At 37.0% G+C, this 22455-nt stretch overlaps 1 protein-coding gene across 8 annotated transcripts in view; it reads right to left on the minus strand.

Annotated features, from left to right (window-relative positions):
• Positions 1 to 22455, minus strand: part of slmapa (sarcolemma associated protein a) — a 141928-nt gene that overhangs the window by 87339 nt on the left and 32134 nt on the right. For all 8 annotated transcript variants that reach the window (XM_051921003.1, XM_028824776.2, XM_051921004.1 and 5 more), the window contains exon 2: positions 4378 to 4525. In XM_051921003.1, the coding sequence (XP_051776963.1) occupies positions 4378 to 4525 (148 nt within the window). The remainder of the gene's footprint in view (positions 1 to 4377; positions 4526 to 22455) is intronic.

Below are 22455 nucleotides of genomic sequence, written 5' to 3' on the forward strand. Positions count from 1 at the left end.
AGGAATTGAAACAGTGGGAACCGGTTCTCAACAAGAACCGGTTTTCGATTCCCATCCCTAGGTCTGAATACTTAGGACCATGTGATATTTCAGTTTTTCTTTTTTAATAAATCTGCAACAATTTCAAAAATTCTTTTTTTTTGTCTGTCAATATGGGGTGCTGTGTGTACATTAATGAGGAAAAAAATTAATTTAAATGATTTTAGCAAATGGCTGCAATATAACAAAGAGTGAAAAATTGAAGGGGGTCTGAATACTTTCCGTACCCACTGTGCATATAATGTTCTAGTGGTAATACACAGTGTAAAATCTCAATGGAAGTTCACTAAAATATTTTTTGCAAAAAATGTTATTTATTAATAGTTGCTTTGCTAGTTACATGTACCCCACTAAGAACCATATAAAGTATGCAAAACTGCATGTTTTTGCAAACATTTTTAGTGGCAAAAATATGAAACCCAGTAATTATAGAAATGATAAACCTATTACTTATTTTTATTTAAAGAACTATAAGTCTGCAAATGACAAAATACAATACTGTTCAAAAGAAAATCATCTATTGCAAAACATTAGAAACTGCCACAAAGGATAGATCTATGCCTACATTAAATAAAACTATTTTTGCATACAAAATCAACCTTGTCGTACCAGTATATTTATGCAGCATGCAAATAGTAGGAGCTTTTCTGCATACCCTGTGGTCATAAAAGATGTGAAATTTTATTTTTTTGGGTTTACAGTAGTTTTTAAGCAAGATGTGCTCAATTATCTTAGGCTGACATTTTCTCTCTTCAATACCTGGAAATATTTTTCCCTATAGTGCTTTTACTGAACAAATATTCGCATCATCCTTGTAAGCAAAAATACAGAAATTGTTTTCAGGGCTTCTAGGAACAATGATGCAAAGAACGAGGGTGTTTTGCACCCTGCAAAGAAAAGAGAGACTTGTGTTTCTTATGTCTTGTGTTTTACTTACCACAAAAGATTGAAGAAGAAAAAAAAAAGACAAAAAGGGACATGATTGAGGCTGAACTTGCCATATCTGTAAAACTTTTGCACAGGGAGCAGCTTTGTCGAGCAGCACATTATTGGCTATCAGTAAAAGGTGCAAGTTTGCAATTCTTTAGAAATGTGAAACTGTTGTGGAAAGTCGCCACACTGTCATGTCATTTACCATCCCCATTGATTTGTCATAATATAACCCAGCATCTTTGGGTGGATCAACAGCAGTTGTCAAGTTTGACATTCCCTCTAAATAGAAGTCATGTAATGCGACAATGGCTTTTGACAGAATTCAATTGACTAACCCCTTAAAACTAATCTGTTGAACCCAAAACTGGTTTGTGCTAATGTTTACAATGAGAATGGAAAAGATGCAATATCTTCCTTAACACCGCTTTTCCAACTTAAAGTTTACCTTCAGTTCTGCCAGATGACCTTGTGAGTTTAACATTTAAAATGGAATGAGTTTAAAATTATGAATTCTGAAAAAGGGTCTGGGTTTTGTATTGGTTCGTGAAATTAAAATCTTTTTATGGTAAACTTCAATGCTCTTTATTTACTAAAACAATTCCTAATCTTCTCAAGATACATTATTTTTTTAATTTCATGGCAACCAGTAAATACAGGAAATAAAGATTTCCTTTACTGTGCTCAGCTTCTTTAGAAATCTTGCGACTGCTTGACACAATAGTTATTGACTCAACTATGAATACTACTGAATTAAGAATCTTGACTCCCATTCTATTTTTGCTACATTTTGCTTCAAGTCCTGTTCAAAGCAGAGAGAACAGAGTATTAAAGACAGTACTATCTATGAATGCTTCAAGACAGAAAATACTCTGTACTCCTTTCACTCCTCTATTGATCTTTATCATGAAGACTATACTTCTCACAACTGCCCACAACAAATCATTTCATGCATGCCCATGCAAAGGGTAAAGGCAGTTTCCCGGGCTATTTTTGTTACAGAGAGGGGGTGTCCTGGAAGCATTAGGTGAAAGGCATGAGCCATTCCTGGGCACAGTGCCAGTTTGTACAGAACTGACTCTCCCACCCATGCTCAATCAAAAGGGCCAATTTATTATTTTCAATTAAACATGAATGTCTTTGAAGTGAAGAGAAACTAGAAGTACTGAAAAAAAATTAGCACTGATAAGTCCCAAATTTTAATTTATTGTCATGTTTAACATGAAATTCTTGATTGCGTATCTCCCAGAGCTAAGTATTTCTAGGTCAGGGTTAAATTACAGGACTCTTGAGGCTTCAACCCAACACTGTACAATGTGAATTTTACACACATAATTATGTATACTGAATGATATGTGGATTTTAAAAACATGATTAAAAAAATGACTGTATTGAATCCAGATCCAATTTGAGATATTAATGACTAGTGTCTACTTGCATTCAAAACATAAATAGCTTGGCACACAAATGTATGCCCACATTCACTCATATTGTCAAGATTTATTTTTTTCTAAATTATTTAATGACTTAAAGAATTTCCATCCTTTAAATCTTGCAATAACATAAGTCAATTTAAATGACACACAAAAATAAAAGCTTTACTATGCTGGTCATGTTCTACTTAATATTTATTGCAGTGCTTCCAGACTATATTTACATGGAAACTATAACTTAAATATATAATCAATGTATGAATGAAACAACTGTGCATGCATTTTCTGGAAACATACTGACTCAATCACCACTCCACACTTATATTTTAAATTGTGCAAGTGATTATCATTATATCCTAAAATATCATATAATTAATTCAATGACTCAATATTTTATTTCTACAAATTGCATTTCTGTATGCTTTCCAGCGCTCCTTGTGTAGCGAGTATAAAAGACAACATAAAAAGCCAATGTTTATTAATTAATCGTACTATACATTAGTCTGATCAGGCAGCTCCAGCACAAGTGTTACCACAAGCAGTTTGATCAGCAGCAGGACAGTTAAGACTGTGATGTTCAATAGGTATAGTAACAGCCATACTCATAGATAGGCAGCATCTGCTGATGACGTTTCAGAGAATTGTTTTGCCTGAGCATTTACTTTGCTTTACTAAAACTAATCTGTTAAATTAGTAGCATATATTGATTGCTGACATACAATGGTACTGCCAATGTGAGCCATGTGTTATTAGAATTAGGCAAACAAAGACAAAACAAATATTAACAGAAATTTGTTAAAGCACCAAACATATAAATAATTTCAATTTGCACTTACTACATGTATAGAGACACCATACCCACCAACTACCGTCAAACTCTGAACTTTGTCTGGCTACTTTTCAAATATGTCTGACTACTTGAACACTTGAGAAGCTCCCTGTCATTACAACTGGTACTGACCTCTGTCTGTTCATTTTTCTTTTCTGTTCCCTACTCTGGCACATAGTGCCTCTGCTATATTATCACGTTGCTATTCCTGCCCATAGGAAGTGATGCAAGAAATATTGAGAACATTGGAAACCAAGGATGATTAGATTTAATCTCCTAATTAGACAGCCATGGATTTATGTCTAATATTGTAGAATGCACTGGAGGGGCCAGGTGGGCATGGCCTATTATAATAATTAATTATTATTTTATCTAAGGAGACTTACAGCATTTGAAATACAATTGTTTATATTTCTTTTGTTTCTTTCACTTGGAGAACAGGCAGGCGAAGTAATTTGCTCATGGCCAAACAGTGGTAGTTGTAGGTACTAAACCAACATTATCAGGGTTTGACGTCCAAAGCCTTAACCAGCACTGCCTACCACCCTAGATCATTAGACCTTTAACTTTCTTAGGACTTATTTTCTCTAGAAATGCAGATGAAAGTAGTTTTCTCCCACTGTCAACTTGCCATATCTCAATTACAATGTTAATGTACTTATATTGTCAAGATTTATTAATTGTAATCTGTACATTACCACAATGAATTTGAAATGAAACAACTCAGATGCTGTTGAAGTGCAGACATTCAGCTTTAATTCAGTGGGATGAATAAAACGATTGCATAAAAATGTGAGGCAACTAAAGAATTTTTTAATACAATCCCTTCATTTCAGGGGTTAGAAAGCAAACTGGGTAAAGGCTAACCATTGTAGAGGAAGAAAGGCCAGACAAGGAAAAGAAAAAAATGTGTTATTTTGTGCCAACCCTAAATTCATTCTACTGCTTTTGTTTAATTAATAACCCCCTTTTTAACATTTTGGCTCCATTGATATTTGTTGCAGGTGTGGAAAGAAGCATGGACACACTGTTTTATGCAAACGCTGTATAAAAAAAAGTTTATACAAATAATTTCCTCTATAGAGAAGAATTAAATGTGGCAGAAAAGACATTTTAACAGAAAGAAAACAAAGTATTTTCTTTTACCTTTGCGAGTGTTTTCTGTTACATCCACCCCAAACTGGATAATGTCGCCAGAAAGAACCTCGCATGGTGGACTTTCTTCAGATCCTCTACTTAAGCGCTGGCTATTGATGAAAGTTCCATTACTGCTCTTTGTATCCTGTAAATAGAACTGCAACAACAAGAAAAACAGAAGTCTTAGTCCTTTGGTATTTTAAAGAAAAATGCACAACTGAAGACTAAAATTTACATTTCTTTACTAAAGCATTGTCTTCTTTGAAACAGCCAAACAGCTTTAGATATAAAGATTATTATTACTAATTAAAACATATATGACCAAAAATGACTGAAACAGATAAACAACCTTAAGGCAAAATTTAATTTAAGGCAAAGGAAGCATGTTTAACCAAGGTCATGTGGTGTGGACTCTAAAGAGATTTGCCATTGGAAGACTAGAAGAAATAAATTATTACTCAATGTTTAAAAAGACAAAACAACATCTATATATTCACACTGTGTAATCCCCAAGCCCCCCGACTATGAAGCTTCCTTGTCAAGTACCTTTTTGCTAATGGTTGCATGAACCTGTGCAAATTTGTCTATGGAGATGTGACAGACATAAAGCAATCCATCAATGGGCTTACATGATTGTTCACAAGGAAAAATAAAATTAACCTAATCAAAAGCAGAGATATTTCTCTCCTCTATATACTGGCACAAGTAGTGACAAGGTAACCCAAATAACCCAGATGGGTTCAGTCCACAAAATACAAAATGAGAAATGTGAGTGCACCACAAGCAAGACATATCGTGAACTAGCAACTAGACCAGAGTAATAAAAAATGTAAAGCATATATTAAAACTTCCTTGTATTTGGCAAAATGATCTTTATAAGCAAGGGTAGGACTAGACAACCTAGTTGTCTTGCATAGATTTCTCTAAATGATCCCCAACAGCATTCTTAGACCATTGCTACACAGTAAACCTGGGTTTAGAATGACAACATTAAACTGTACATGTCTTTAAGGAGAAATCATATCTACTGTCTTGTTAAGCAAGTTATTCCAGTGTGAAAGCAATTCTTGTATAGACAATATGGCATGTTCAAGTATAGACTGATTGTTAATCCATTACAGGAGGTAAGCTGATAACATTTAAGTGTCCACGTGAAATTGTGTGAGAAGAACAGGGAGGAGATACAGAAATAAGTACAGTAAATAACGTATCAATGTGTTTGGAAATAATTCCAAATAAACGTGAAAGAGAAAAAAAAAATGAAAAAGACAACATTAGTATACATTCATGTACAGTAAAGCATTTTTTTTTTCTTATGTAGGATTTTCTTAGAGGCAGAGCCAATACTGTAAGAAAGCACCATACCATGAAAAAGATGGCAGTCCTTTTCAAGACATACTCTCTGCCAAAACAGAATCATCACTCAACCTGCCAGCATGTCTTATAATCATCATATGGATTAGATATGAGCTGTTAGGTGTAAACAGAAATTTTAGTTCACTTAATGACATCTTGACACATGTAAGGAGAGGTGGATGGAGCTCCTGGATGGTTTGCTCAAGTGTGCCATCTGTTAACACTAAAGAATAGCAATTATTGACTTATGAAATATAGATGAATATCAGAAAAAAAGAACTGCACTAATAATATAAATATGTCGAACTGATACTAAATTGGATTAAGCAGTTTAGAAAATAAATGTATGGATGGTATGCAACTTTTCTGCTTTAAGTTCTTCCATATGTTCATTTTGTAAACCTGCTTTTTTCATAAGGGGATCACAAGGGAGTCGGAGCCTACAATAGCACCATGACGCAAAATAGGAACAGTCCCGGAACTGAATACAACTAATCAGTTTTAACTAGATTTTTGTCATTAAGGTAAAAATAAAGTAAAATATATACAAGTCAAATAAAGACAGGCATAAGCAAATGAAGTTCTCACCTGTTCTCAAGTCTACAGTAAAGAGAACCCACACGGTGAAGCAATAAATAAGCCACAAGTGAAAAAACGGTTGTGAAATGGCATGACTGTTAATCATTGCCAAAGACCCAACCTTAACTTTAAAAGAACTTAAAAAAATGTATTTATACCAAACTATGAAGTTTCTGCTGAAAGCTTGTCCCAACAAATCAAAATAACAACTTCAGGAGACCTTGCTTTAAGGTAATTGGCCATAGGGGATACCTCCCACAAGGAATTAAGCAAAGCAAGTTACTGCAGAAGACAAAAATGAATTACAAATGGATGCAGCTCTGTTATACAACCATATAGAAATGAAAGACACATGGAATGAACATTCCATTTTGTGTAAGAGTTCCAAATAAAATGTGCTGAAGCAAAAACAGTACTTTAAAATGGTAGTGCTGTAAATGCAACACAAAATATTGTTCTAAAACAATTTTAAAATTAAAGAAAACAAAATTAAAATTAAGGAAGTTTACTCAGTAATTACATTTATGACAACAAAATCAAAAAGCAAATAGAGTTTGGTGTTTCTCTAAATCTTTCCTGATTCTTTTAAGGCACCTAGTAAAGATTATACAAAGAACTCATAAATAATACAATGAAAAGACAGATCTCAAAAAGATATTTATTAACCTATCATACTGTGATACCATGAGATGTTCATATACGAGCCACCATAGTCAATGAGTCAAAAGAAAAAATTTTGAAACAACGAACAAGAGTTTAATATTCAAGAATTAAGTTAATGCAAAAGGTGTAGGAGAAGGTCAAAAAAAGTTGTTAAATAATCAAGCAAATAAACAGAAGGAAAATACCTTTCCAGGCCTTATTAACAAACATGAACCCTGACTATCCAGCTTGGTGGTTTGTCTATTTGCCCACGGCAAAACTCTACTCTAGAAGCTAACAGCTGGCCTTTTACCTCCTTGCTCATGTTCTCTCTCATCAGCCCCACCTTCAGACTTCACACTTAACAGCTTTATACCCATCTCTGGGGTTACTTCTCAGGTTGTTTCTAGAACTATTTCAGGGGCCAGTAATGTCCCCATGTGGTTTTGAAGTTGTCTACAATAAAGTGCCTGGTGGCCTCAGTTAACTATCAGCAAAATCATACAAAAAACTTCAAAATTTAAATCATTGATGACAAAAATGACAGTTAAGAAGTCATTAATCCATATTATGGCACTTAAACAATATATATTCGTTCAGAGTATGAATGGGTCGAACCCCCTCCTCGAACCACCACCTTATCGTGGTGGAGGGGTTTGCGTGTCCCAAAGATCCTAGGAGCTCTGTTGTCTGGGGCTTTATGCCCCTGGTAGGTCCACCCAAGGCAAACTGGTCCTAGGTGAGGGATGAGACAAAGTGCGGTTTAGCAAACCTTCTATGATGAATAAAAAATTTGGACAGCGTTTTCCCTCACCTGGACGCGGGTCACTGGGGCCCCCCCTCTGGAGCCAGGCCTGGAGGTGGGGCTCGATGGCAAGTGCCTGGTGGCCGGGCTTGCACCCATGGAGCTCGGCCGAGCACAGCCTGAAGAGGCCACGTGGGTCCCCCTTCCCATGGGCTCACCACCTATGGGAGGGGCCAAGGAGGTCGGGTGCAGTGTGAGTTGGGTGGTGGCCGAAGGCGGGGACCTTGGCTGTCCGATCCTCGGCTACAGAAGCTGGCTCTTGGGATGTGGAATGTCACCTCTCTGAAGGGGAAGGAGCCTGAGCTAGTGCGTGAGGTTAAGAGGTTCCGGCTAGATATAGTCGGGCTCACCTCGACGCACAGCTTGGACTCTGGAACCAATCTCCTTGAGAGGGGCTGGACTTTCTACCACTCTGGAGTTGCCCCTGGTGAGAGGCACCGAGTGGGTGTGGGCATACTTATTTCCCCTTGACTTGGAGCCTGTACATTGCGGTTTACCCCGGTGGATGAGAGGGTAGCCTCCCTCCGCCTTCGGGTGGGGGGACGGGTCCTAACTGTTGTTTGTGCGTATGCACCAAACAGCAGTTTGGAGTACCCACCCTTTTTGGAGGGTGCTAGAGGGCATACCTTCTGGGGACTCCCTCGTACTGCTGGGAGACTTCAATGCTCACATGGGCAATGACAGTGAGACCTGGAAGGGCGTGATTGGGAGGTTTTACTTTTATGGGTCTCAATTTACTAGTCGATCTATGCTCCTACCCTCACCTATGGTCATGAGTTATGGGTAGTGACCGAAAGAATGAGATTGCGAATACAAGCGGCTGAAATGAGTTTCCTTCGCAGGGTGTTTGGGCTTTCACTTAAAAATAGGATGAGAAGCTCAGTCATCCGGGAGGAGCTCAGAGTACAGCCGCTGCTCCACCGCATCGAGAGGAGTCAGATGAGGTGGCTCAGGCATCTGATCAGGATGCCTCCTGGACGCCTCCCTGGTGAGGTGTTCTGGGCACGTCCAACCAGGAGGAGGCCCCAGGGAAGACCCAGGACACGCTGGAGGGACTATGTCTCCCAGCTGGCCTGGGAACGCCTCGGGATTCTCCCGGAAGAGCTAGAAGAAGTGGCCGGGGAGAGGGAAGTCTGGGCATCTCTGCTCAAGCTGCTGCCCCCGCGACCCGACCTCGGATAAGCGGAATAGGATGGATGGATGGATGGAGTATGAATGGCAGAAATGTTAACCCCTTAAACTGGATTATGCAGGCTGAGGTGAACAGAAAGCTATATACTTGATTAAATAACTATTTTAATAGATTTTCCCACTCTCTGCCACAACTTCTAATGATCTGTCTCCCCACACTATCCCTACTAAATCAACAACCTTTACCATGTTAATTAGAAAAGCCAATGACAAGTCAACCTCTGAACATCAGCATGAGCTGTTTATAACTGAAGACCAAGTAAGGATACCACTGAGGGAGCTACACACAGTAAAAGCCATGGAACAAGATGGAGTCAGTCCTCAAATTCTTAAGGCCTGTGTTGTCCAACTTTGTGGGATCTTTTATCATCTGCTCGACTGTCCCTAAGGCTCCAGAAAGTGCAGCTGCTATGGAAAACATCCTGCATTGTTCCGGTTCAAAATAAAAGTAGTGCATCTGATTACCTAATGACTACAGACCAGTGGCACATCTCACATCATGAAGACATACAACAGCCTGGTCTCAGACTAGATGAGTCCTCTTGTGGTAGACAACCACCCACTGCAGTTTGCTTATCAGAAAATGATTGGAGTGGAGGATGCAATTATCCACCTGCTCCACAAGGTTTATTCTCACCTGGACAAATTCACAGAATTTTAAGGATTATGTTTTTTGATTTATCCAGTGCCTTCAATATCATCCAGCCATCTCTGTTAAGATGTAAACTCAGAAACACGTATGCAGCCACATTAATATAGTGTGTGTGTGTGAGGGGGTTGGGTGGTTTGATGAAGAGCTTGTTCAGCATACTGCACTAACCCAGGTTAAAATTATTCTTAATTTTTTCACATTGCCCTAAAACAAAAATTCAAATTATTCAATAAAACGGATTCATTGCCCAGTGTTACTTAAAAGTATGAGTTGCATTGTCAATTGTAATAAGAGTACTTTACTTTATCAAGTTACCAGTCTTTACATGGTATACATATTACAAATCAATACAGCACATAATTAGTGTATAAAATGGTTATCTTCAGATAGTTCAACCCTTACACAGGAAAATAGAGAACAAATGGAGCACAGTTAATATGAGCTAATTGCTCATTAATACTGACATAACCAGAAGATTAGCAACACTTCTAAATATTAAGTAAGTTTAGAATATCATTATTGGAGGTTTGCCATATTTCAAAATAACTGCGTAGACTGCATTTCACATGATGCATATTGGTAAACACAGTAGTAGAAGTATTAGCAGCCGTACAGAAAGTAGACTACTTCTTATTTACTACAAATACTGTATATGATTGAATATTAATATGATGCTGTATGGAACTTCGGGTGTGGGACGGGTCCTAACTGTTGTGTGAGCGTATGCACCAAACAGGAGTCTGGAGTACCCACCCTTTTTGGAGTCCCTGGAGGGGGTGCTAGAGGGCGCACCTGCTGGGGACTCCCTCGTTCCGCTGGGAGACTTCAATGCTCATGTGGACAATGACAGTGAGACCTGGAAGGGCATGATTGAGAGGAAAGCTCCCCAAACATCCCACCCCCCCAAGCCCGTCGATCTGAACTCGAGTAGTGTTTAGTTATTGGACTACTGTGTTCGTCACGGATTGTCCATAACGAACACCATGTTCAAGCAAAGGGGTGTCCATATGTGCACCTGGCACCAGGACACCCTAGGCCTCAGTTCGATGATCGACTTAGTGGTTGTGTCATCGGACCTGTGGCCACATATCCTGGACAACTGGGCGAAGAGAGGGGCGGAGCTGCTCTCAGGGTTGGGAGCGAGATCCTGCCGCAAGTGGAGGAGTTCAAGTATCTTGGGGTCTTGTTCACGAGTGAGGGAAGAATAGAACGGGAGATCGACAGGTGGATCGGTGCGGCGTCCGCAGTGATGCGGGCTCTGCATCAGTCTGTCATGGTGAAAAAAGGAGCTGAGCTGAAAGGCAAACCTCTCAATTTACTAGTCGATCTATGTTCCTACCCTCACCTATGGCCATAAGCTATGGGTAGTGACCGAAAGAACGAGATCGCGAATACAAGCAGGCGAAATGAGTTTCCTCTGCAGGGTGTCTGGGCTTTCACTTAAAGATGTTGTGAGAAGCTCAGAGTAGAGCCACTGCTCCTCCGCATCGAGAGGAGTCAGATGAGGTGGCTCGGGCATCTGATCAGGATGCCTCCTGGATGCCTCCCTGGTGAGGTGTCCCGGGCACGTCTAACCGAGAGGAGGGCAGGGGAAGACCCAGGACACGCTGGAGGAACTATGTCTCTCGGCTGGCCTGGGAATGCCTCGGGATTCTCCCAGAAGAGCTAGTAGAAGTGGCCGGGGAGAGGGAAGTCTGGGCATCTCTGCTCAAGCTGCTGCCCCCATAACCCAATCTTGGATAAGCGGAAGAGGATGGATGGATTGATAGATGTATGGTACTTTGTTCCTTTATCATCACAGTTTTAATATGGAGATAAACTACAATATCCCTATCATATTCACAGTTTGTTATTCACAAGTTGACCATGAACAATTAAATGGCAATATTTTTGGAGGCTGCTGAAAGACTGCAGAAACTAATAGGTGTGTGTTAAGCCAAAAATATATAAACAATATTGAAAGTTATTTGTATCACATAAAATCCTGTAACACATATTTGTGTTATTTTATATTTGTTAGAGTAATTGTATATTATATTTTTAACATTAGGATGGCATTTTTAGTTGAAGAAAGAAAGAAAGAAAGAAAGAAAGAAAGAAAGAAAGAAAGAAAGAAAGAAAGAAAGAAAGAAAGAAAGAAAGAAAGAAAGAAAGGCGATGCAGCCTAGGTGTTTAACACTGTGAATCTATCCAGTGATCTGTCAGTGAGCAGCCGAATCTCTTTATCTGGAGCTGCACGTGTACCAGTCTGTCAGCTGTTCTCCAGCAAACACCGTTTTGGGACTCTCTCTTCATGGCTGCCCCATAACACCCCTGCAATCTGCCTTATACTTTGCCTGCTCAGTTTTACCATGAGCCCAGTATCATAAGGCTCACCTAGGGTCACGAACTGCCACACTTTTCCCAACTCCATGAGCCCAAAGCTCCCCTGGCTGTGTACCGCCATACTAATGCTGCAATCAGCATTAAATATCACAGATCTCTGCCTAAACATTCATTCGAATGCTCAATAAGACTGTTATAGGGTTTCACAGCACTCAGTGCTTTGCTAAGTTGGATGGTAGGTTTTCTTGTTATCCAGCTCCTGACACCAATATAGTAATGAGACAGAGTGCCAGAATGGATTTTCTTGCCTTTTATATGGCTCTTTTGTGTGGCTTGCTATCCTTGCAAGGACAGCTCACTGCTGCAGACTTTCTTCTTTTATAGGTGCCTTTGCCGCTAATGATGGAATACCTATCCTGGACTGATGCAGCTTTCCATCCCCATTATTAAAAATTGTGAATGTTATTTCCAGTGCAATAATTCAAAACAGTGTTAATGTTCAACTTGTTTAAAACAAATCCACTTAACTAATCACACGATATGCTTGTCCGTGTGTTAGAGGGGCCAAAGTATTATTTGTGAATTTTGACATTCGCAGGGGTCTTCCACCCCTAACTCTTAAAAATGTGAAAGGGTTACTGCATGTTCAAATAAGCTTGTTTCTTAAAGAGACAAAACAGTGAGCACTCTGGCACAAGTACCGACTACAGGGTGAGAAGACTGTCAACTCAATAAAACAAAGCTCTCTTACATTACAATTGACAATGCAATAAAGTGCAGGCAGACTATTTTCTTGACTACAGCCAAATTGCATCAGTCATTATTTAAAGCTGACAGTAAATAATGTTTCCAAAAGGAGAAAAACCAAACAGGGAAAATGACTAGGAGTCTGATGAATACATTTTGCAAGTTTGTCACAGTGAAAAAATGAAACATGACATCCACAAGGTAGACCTTGGTCTTCCAGAGCATTCATTGTACTAAATCGCATATTTTTAAATTGTGTAAAAATATTCAGGATAATTTCAGTGGTTTTAAATTAAGGATGAATGTTGCAGAAAGTTCACAAATTCAACATATTTATTACTACAATTGTTGGGGAAATAAAATCACTTAGCATTCAATGATGTTAGCCTATGGCGAAAAAATTCTTCTCTATGTTTAAACAAGGTAAAGTTTCACTTCCTTGTGAATGAAGCTTCTAAAGCTCACCATTTCCCACAACTGATTTTTTAGCACTAAAATGCAAACAAAACATTTATTCACTTTACTCAAAAGAAAGTCCAACATTTCACCTCATTATCACAGACTTGTGTGTACAAGACAAAAAAGAAACCTGCCTTTTCGGATGTAGAGATAGCACACACCAGAAGAAGCACAGATAATCTCAAATGTTTATAAAATCCCAGCCATTTATTGTTACATGGGAGAATCCCTCACTCTATCAAAGATTCAATTGAAGCTCTGTGATGTGCCTGTTTTTCCCCCAGTATTACAGGTTATTGTATGTTAGGCTAAATTATTCCAAATCAAACTTGCTTACAACACTTAACAATAATTTTGCTAAACTGTTTAAAATGGGATGAGCTTTAGTGCATTTGAAAAAGGACAAAATGTATCACTTCTTTTAATTTTCTGAAACACTTTGTTCAAATTTAGTGTCAGTCAAGTCAGAAAATGTATCATGTTGTAAGCAGAGAGCACCCAGAAACCATATATAAAAACCAGCCCTTTGTTTTCAGGAAAACTAATTTAAGGATTGAAATAGTGAGAAAGCACAGTAATATTAGACTGTTTACCAGTCAGCCTGCAATATCGAACAAATGCCGATACAGTGCAGAGTCATTTCAGGAGATATACAACTTGGAAATAAAAATGTACACTGATGCAGCAAATAACTCTTGCAACTGACACAGCTTGAGAAAATGAACTAAAATACTCAGAAGCTTGTTGATCACATGTAATGGCTTCAAAATTTTAAAAATGTTCCTGTTACAAACATTAAAATTCTCAACCTTGGGAAACTGAGATTAACTTTTTTAAAATCAGAGAGCTGTCATTTAAAAAAATAAAGATGCCTAAAGTTGTGAAAATGCTCCTTACTATTAGCTCAAAAATTGCACTTAAAAAAAAAAAAAAAAAAAAAACTTAGCACGAAGACCACGCTAAAGGTCCAAGTGTGACAAATTTTAATGCAGCTGTATACAGAGACCATTTGCTGTGGCCAACTAGAGGTGCATGACACTGTAAAGGACATGTTGCATCTCATAACCCAAACAGTCAAGCTGATGATGTTTTTGACAGAGAAATTAGTTGTTAGAGCCTAAACTAGGCCTGAAAAGAAACTTTGAGGATACAATATAAATGCTCCATTTCAGTTCATTTTTGATCAAATATTTTTGTGTACAGTAACATGACAAAATCCTTGAAAAGTTATCTAGTAAAAATTCTCTTCCAAGATGATGATTGTGTTTATATTGTTTAAGAAGAGTTCTATGCACTCATGTACAACACAACATTACAAATAAATAACGTAAAACATTGCAGGTAACACTTCACTCCATATTTAAGGTTGGGCAACCAGAAAGCATACCTGGACTACTAGGTCTGCAAGAGTGGTAGCCCAGCAGACTACTATATTCATATATAATATGTACAACAATTCAAATAGAGAACTATTTACAAACTAGAAGCAAAAGACATCTGGTAACTGTAAAAGCACACACCCCAAAACATATAGAAAATAATCCTCTAGTGACAATAGCACTTACTATGAATTCAAGCCACAATTGACAGTGTAACGCACAAAAAAAAATAGAAAAACAGACCATTTTAAAGAACATAGTTGTAATATAGTGTTTCATACTGACATTTTGTGCAACTCATGTATGTATGCCTATCCCACTGAACAATAAAATAGACAAAATATGATAAAATATGCTTACCGAATATCTATACTTACTCATTCTAAAAAGGCAAAATTTTCAGCAGGTGCTTTAAATGCAGCAACAATTTTAAGTACTCAACTTTAAGGAAGTAAAATTTTTACATCCTCTACTCTCATAGATTAACTGTGAAAAGGAAGTAAGTGAAATTTTTCAAATGGTGAAACACTTATGCATTAAGGAAGTTATTCCATCCACCCTTTCATTATTATCACAAAAAAAAAAAAAGGTCATAATTCAGTTTTTTAGTAATGCTTGTCGGTTTAATATACATATCAGCTTTAACATAAAAAAAAACTTCAGTACACGAATATACATAAAAATGCACTTATTGCCTCACTTGTATGTATACTCTGCAACATTAATAGATGATTAAGGGATAGGATTGTAATCCTGTTAACTGTTGCATCTGAAGAAGGAATGTGAATCTTTTTTCTACAGGTAAAAATGTTTTTTTCTAGGCAGTTAAAGATTTAAAGCATCAAGACAAGGGTCCTCGTTTTTTTTTAAGCTATGGGTCACTTTTATTCTGTGCTGTTCATTCACAGGCAACATACTCTTTAGCATTACAGAGCTCGGTTGCTCCCTTAATTTTTAAACCCTAGCTGTGAAGTCTGCTGCCATAGCACCTTCCTTTTATTTTATCATGTGCAATTTACGTTACATTTACATTTCATCACATTTACTACATAATATAAGGTGCTGTAACTTTTCAATACTCAACTGCACAAACAGTGGGATTGCTCCTCCATGTGCTGATTTACTACCAGCTGTGCTTCAGTGGGTACGTTTAGTATGTCAGAACTCATTTGCATCACAACAAAAGCATGCAGTGGCCTCACAGAAGAGCATGTTGACATGTTAGTCTATCTTGCAAAAAAATTTTAAGTTAGAAAGACAATGCAGTTTATTTACACAAAAAATATATATATATATATGCATGCGACTATACTTCCTTAGCAGGCTGGCATCCTTCAACATGTGCAATACGATGCTGCAGATGTTCTATCAGACGATTGTGCGAGCGCCCTCTTCTACGTGGTGGTGTGCTGGGGAGGCAGCATAAAGAAGAGGGACACCTGGACAAACTGGTGAGGAAGGCAGGCTCTATTGTAGGCACGGAGCTGGACAGTTTGACATCTGTGGCAGAGCGACGGGCGCTGAGCAGACTCCTGTCAATCATGGAGAATCCACTGCATACACTGAACAGGATCATCTCCAGACAGAGGAGCAGCTTCAGCGACAGACTGCGGTCACCGTCCTGCTCCACTGACAGACTGAGGAGATCGTTCCTCCCCACACTCTTCAATTCCACTGGGGGTGGGGGGGGATAAACGGTAACATTAAACAAAGTTATTGACTGTTATACCTGCCTCGCGCTCTCCACCTTGCACTTTTTAACTTACACTGCGTTTTTCTCACTCTTTAATTAATATTGTTTTTATCAGTATGCTGCTGCTGGAGTATGTGAATTTCCCCTTGGGGATTAATAAAGTATCTATCTATCAATCTATCTATCCATCTAGTACACGGTTTGCATTTATGCAAAGCCTTCAAGTGTATTAGTGATCCATTTGTGTGTTGCTCCTCCAATCAACTGTTTACAAAAACCACATTAATGTCCTTTTTTATTTCAATGTTTAATATTTGTTTTAATATTTTTATGTACATAATTTACAAAAGACTGCAATACTTAGTCAATTGACATTTCATTAAAACGCTAACATTTTGTTGCACTACCTCAGTAACAGTACTAGTTTTCACCAATGTTGACTGGATTTAAACTACTTTACTTTTTGCAGTTTACTGAACTTTACTTTTACAAAAGATTGCACTACTTGAAGTACTTCTATGTAATGACTAAAATTTCTATTTGTTTTCATCAATGTTAAGATTTGAATGCATAAAGTTTATTAATTGAGTTACATTATGCATTGTACCGGGTATTGAATTTCAATATTTTTTTAGTATCATAATGAAGCTTGGAATTTTGGTATTGTGACAACCCTACAGCAGACCAAAAGAAAAAGCACAAATATACATATAACAATAAAGCTAAGAAAGTACAAATACACATATAATAAGAATTATCTATAAGTTAATTAACAAAGATTAGGTTTTTACTAAGAGTATAGTGATTAGAATTACACAAATCAAGAGTATATGATGTCAGCCATTGGCACAGTGTATATCGCATATAGTGTCAATGTCTGTTAAACTGCCTACTAGAGTAGCTCTGTACCATTCAGCAAATAGGACCATACCTTCTCAGCTGATGGGCGACTCATTAGCAGAGGGTAGTAAATGACCTTATATAGCACTCCTTCATGGGACAAGTCAGACTATTTGAAAAATGCAGTCTGCATACATTTCAGTGAAGAAATAAAATAAATAAATAAGGACTTCACCTACATCATGAATGGTAACATATGAGAAAATCTGCGCTAAATGTTTATCATCTACTTGAGGAATCATAGTAAAGTCCAAAACTTAAGCATCAAGAGACTCACATTTTTTTTACTGTACAATATAAAATTTTAAATACTAGTTGAATAGCATTAAGTGGGAAGAAAAAGATTATGTGAATGGACAATCAGTTTGTCAAATGTCCAAGTCTCTGATTTTATTTGGGGTTGCAAATTGCTCCCTTAATCATGCAAATTTCTATACTCCAAAGGCATGATGTGAAATTGCTCACTAACAATATTCAACCACTGCGTCCCTATGTCTGTGTAGTGGAGAGGTTTATTACTATTCTAATGACCTATACTTATTCAACAGATCTAAAGTATCTCTTTGTACAATATTAAACACACTATAAAAACTGTAACACGTTAAATATATTCTGAACAGCTTAAATTTAATTGTTTAGCTCCAGGCTGCAAGACAGTCGTACAAGTCTGGCTCTATTAAGTGACTTGTAATGGGGGCCCAAGTCATCTTCAAGATAAAGAAATTTCAACAGTATTGAGTCTGGAGACCTTTAACTTACAGAAGCTGCAACAACCACAGCTATCACTGATAGATTAACATAGGGAAAAACTAAATATTTACACTTACAATGAAAATAAATTATATCAGTTATATTATGGGGCCATTGTCTGCTTGGAGGACTTGTTTTCATTTTAGCTTGCTTGTCATCTATATCTGGTGCAAATGGATGCATCTGTTAAAGCATAGTCGCAAAAATAAAGAGTGCAAACAGGTGTTAGGAAACGACAACAAATATGTTTGGATTGTAAAGGGCAAAGGAACTACTAATGACAATTTCTAAATTTGACAGTGACTTTTCCATGGCTGCTTCGTTTTACAAGCAATTGCCATTTTAAAATCAATGCTTGACTTGCTTGGTTAGCAGTACCACTTTAAATGTTTACAATTTTATTTTTACCTAAAGCCTTATTAATATATTGTGTAAAACATATTAAAACATTTTCTTAAGTAATTAGTTAAAACTGCTTTGGAGCTCAAAACTTGCAACTTAACAGTCAGCATTTCCTGGTAATTGTGCAGTTGTTATTTCTGCCAAGGTCAGTTATGGCACCATAAGGAATGTCTGTTATTCTTATCAAACTGCTATCAAGGACTACGGGGTATGCAGCTGAGAAAAATGCTTGCTGAAAGAATAAAAATCAGTGAGGCAAATAAAATCTTTCATTTGTGGGTAGTCTCAACATGCTTTTGTTTTGTATTCTGCTTGCTCTATGTAATTGTAAATTGTTCAATAAACTCCTACTCAAAATGCATATTAATATTTATTTCCACTTTTGAAAATGTCACAAGAACAACACTCAGCCAACACAAAAATAGATAATTGTTTTACACAAAGCTCTCACATGAAATGTGCATACCTGTTTCTTGTAACAGTAAAAAATACTATAAATTCAACCTGAACACAGAGAATCAAAGACATATTTTAGTGATCTTCAAAACTCAACCTATTGCTATTTTGCAGATATTAAACGGATAGGAATGGTGAACTTTGTTGGGTTGAATGGACTGCTCGTCAAAATTTTCAGAATGTTCTAATTAAGTTTATTTTGTTGTTGTTAATAACATCCTACATTTATCAAAATTACAAACTGACTTCATCCAATGTTAACATAAAAGCTTAACCAGGCAGCATTAATCCAAGGCAGGAGCCAACCATGGACAGGACATCAATGTGCTTGCTGTAGAACATACAAAGACACACATCCACACTCAATCACAACTGGCCAGTTTACATTCATATGCCCCGTGTTTGGGGTGAGGGAGAAAAATAGAAAAATGGGAGTATCCTAAAGAAAACCCAAATAACTAACCAGAGTGGTGTTCAAACCAAGTCTTCTAAAGTTTTCAACTACAATGGCTAATTATCTGTACCTGACAGAATTCAGTATCACTTACATACATGTGTTTGTATAAATTCAAATAAAACTCTGAAATTTAAAATAAATAAATAATAGTCTAGGAACAAGTTCCATAGCTTTAACATTCACACAATAAATTATCATGGTATGCAGTACACGTGCAAATAATTTACTAGAAGGACAGTGTCTCAAATTCTTTAAATTTACAAAATGACAATTTTTTTTTCAGTTTTTAATCGCCTCATTAGTGTGAAAATATATTAGTCATATTAATTGTAGCCACTAGATGGCAGAATTGCCGTTATTTATTGTGGATAGGTATTGTAGATCTTGCAGTTTCAATAGCAAAGATTTACACTAGCTGCTCTAATTAGACGTCAGTGGTGATAAAATGATTTATGACAAAAAATTAAGAATTAGGGTGGTCAATAAGTATATTAAAATATTAGTTAGCAAATTCTGTGTGATACAAGTATTATGAGTTGTGAATGCAATGAATGGAATGGATTATATTTAGTATTATAGATTGACAGATCTTTTTGTCACTTTTTACAGAAGTTCAGTAAATACATACATACATAAATATGCATACACACACAGTACTGTGCAAAAGTTTTAGACAGGTGAGAAAAATGCAAAAATGTAAGAATGCTTTCACAAATATAAATGATGCGTTTATTTTTATCAATTTACAAAATGCAAAGTGAGCTAACAAAAATCTACATCCAATCAATATTTGGTGTGAATAACCTTTGCCTTCAAACCAGTATCAATTCTTATATGACACTTGCACAAAGTCAGGGATTTTGTAGGATTATAGTCAGGTGTATGATTAACTAATTATACCAAACAGGTGCTAATGATGATCATATTCATATGAAGGTTGAAACACGGCCATTAACTGAAACGGAAACAGCCGTGTAGGAGGATTAAAACTGGGTGAGGAACAGCCAGAATTTGCTACCAAGGTGAGGTTGTGGAAGACAGTTTCAGGTCACAGCTCATACACCAAGACACAAGGTGGTTATACTACATCAACAAGGTCTCTCCCCCGCAACAATATATATATGTCTGGAACTGACTACCTACTAAAACAGTGATTAAGACACAGGCTGGAATCAAAAGAAGCCAGTGTGGTATTTTATGAGCTTTATTAAATTTTGTTTTAATTAAGAATTAATTCTCTGGCTAAATCTGCTCACTTAATAATTAGAGATGCTCGTTGCAATGAAATGCACATGTGAAGTTACATCTGAAGTGCTGTGGAAGGACATAACGACATTAGCTGATGTTCAGAACCAAGTAAGCAGAAGACTCTTCAGTGCAATGTGGGAAATACAAGGAGAAAACTGGTAATAAGCCAAAACCTGAAAGGTTAAATTATGATGTGAATTAAGTGAATTAAGCCAGCTATTAAACTTTAAATTGTAAAATTAGACCTACCATTAGTTGGGCAGATTTTATTACCCTACATAATTACATTATTTTGTGAAAAAATTGGCTTGGTTAATTTCTATATGATTGATAATAGTTCACATAAACATTTTTTCTCTAAATATACAGATATAGATACATATAAATATTCACATTCTGAGATACAGAAGTTTGCACACAGAAGCAGTGTTTAAATTACATGAAAAGTGCCTTGAGGTTTAAGCCTGCAATGGGTATGCCAGTCATTAGGTCTACATAAAAGCTACTCTCACAGCTGCCACTAGAGGGCTACTTACCTGCTTCTCTATTACAAAGTAAAATATCAGGACAAATGTACTGTAAATCAAAAGTATCTCTCTATCACTTGTAAAAAAAGATTCATAAGCATCAAGTCAAATAATGAAGTGTTTTTATTTTTTAAAACATTTATGATCAAGATCAGGGGGGTCTACACAGTAATACTATCACACTGGTAAGATATTCTATGTACTCTGTGTGAAGAAATACTTTTCTTGCAAAATTTACCCTTGACAAACTTTAATTTGTGCCACTGTGCTCTACCTAAAGAGCTAATTTTAAAATAACACACTGCATCTCTCCTATTAAATTCCATTATACTTTATCGGTGCTCCTTTAGCAATATGTCTTTATAATGCCTTACTATGTCTGCAACCACTCTTTTTATCTTTAACAAGTTAGACATTTTTCTTTCTTTTTAGTAATTCTGGTGTGGGGTGGTGGTGTTTGTTGTAATATTATTTATTTGTTGAATTAGCTTTTGCAAAAAGCTAAGTTCCCTCCTTGGGACTGAAAAAGTGCTATCTAAATTATATTTTATGTGCCACTATTATCGAAATCATTAGTTGCATTATGTATAAACATAAAAGAGGAAAATCTCCGACATGCACTGTACTGTTGTAAGACTGATAAAAATATAGAGGGCTTATATGAGCATCTCTATAAGACAAGCAGTTTAGGCTAGGCAGTCACTGCATCTAAATCAATGATTTCTACCATTTACTGTACATACAGTAGATGTAGAGAAAAGCCAAGCAAAATGACACCTTTTATTGGCTAACTAAAAAGATTACAATATGCAAGCTTTCGAGGCAACTCAGGCTCCTTCTTCAGGCAAGATGTAATGATTACATCTATAGTTCTGCATAAATATGACCTAAAACATCATCAGATTTTCACTAAAGCCCTAAAAGTAAATAAAGAGAAACCAGTTAAACAAATGAGACAAAAATATTATACTTGGTCATTTATTAAGGAAAATGACTGAATATTACATATTTGTGAGTGGCAAAAGTATGTGAACCTTTGCTTTCAGTATCTGCTGTGACCCCCCTTTGCAGCAATAACTGCAACTAAACGTTTCCGGTAACTGTTGATCAGTCCTGCACACCGGCTTGGAGGAATTTGAGCCCATTCCTCCGTACAGAACTGCTTCAACTCTGGGATGTTGGTGGGTTTCCTCACATTAACTGCTCGCTTCAGGTCCTTCCACAACATTTTGATTGGATTAAGGTCAGGACTTTGACTTGGCCATTCCAAAACATTAACTTTATTCTTCTTTAACCATTTTTTGGTAGAACGACTTGTGTGCTTAGGGTCGTTGTCTTGCTGCATGACCCACATTCTCTTGAGATTCAGTTCATGGACAGATGTCCTGACATTTTCCTTTAGAATTCTCTGATATAATTCACAATTCATTGTTCCATCAATGAAGGCAAGCCGTCCTGGCCCAGATGCAGCAAAACAGGCCCAAACCATGATACTACCACCACCATGTTTCACAGATGG

The sequence above is a fragment of the Erpetoichthys calabaricus genome, chromosome 18 (assembly GCF_900747795.2).
Source record: "Erpetoichthys calabaricus chromosome 18, fErpCal1.3, whole genome shotgun sequence".
NCBI classification, from domain to species: domain Eukaryota; kingdom Metazoa; phylum Chordata; class Cladistia; order Polypteriformes; family Polypteridae; genus Erpetoichthys; species Erpetoichthys calabaricus.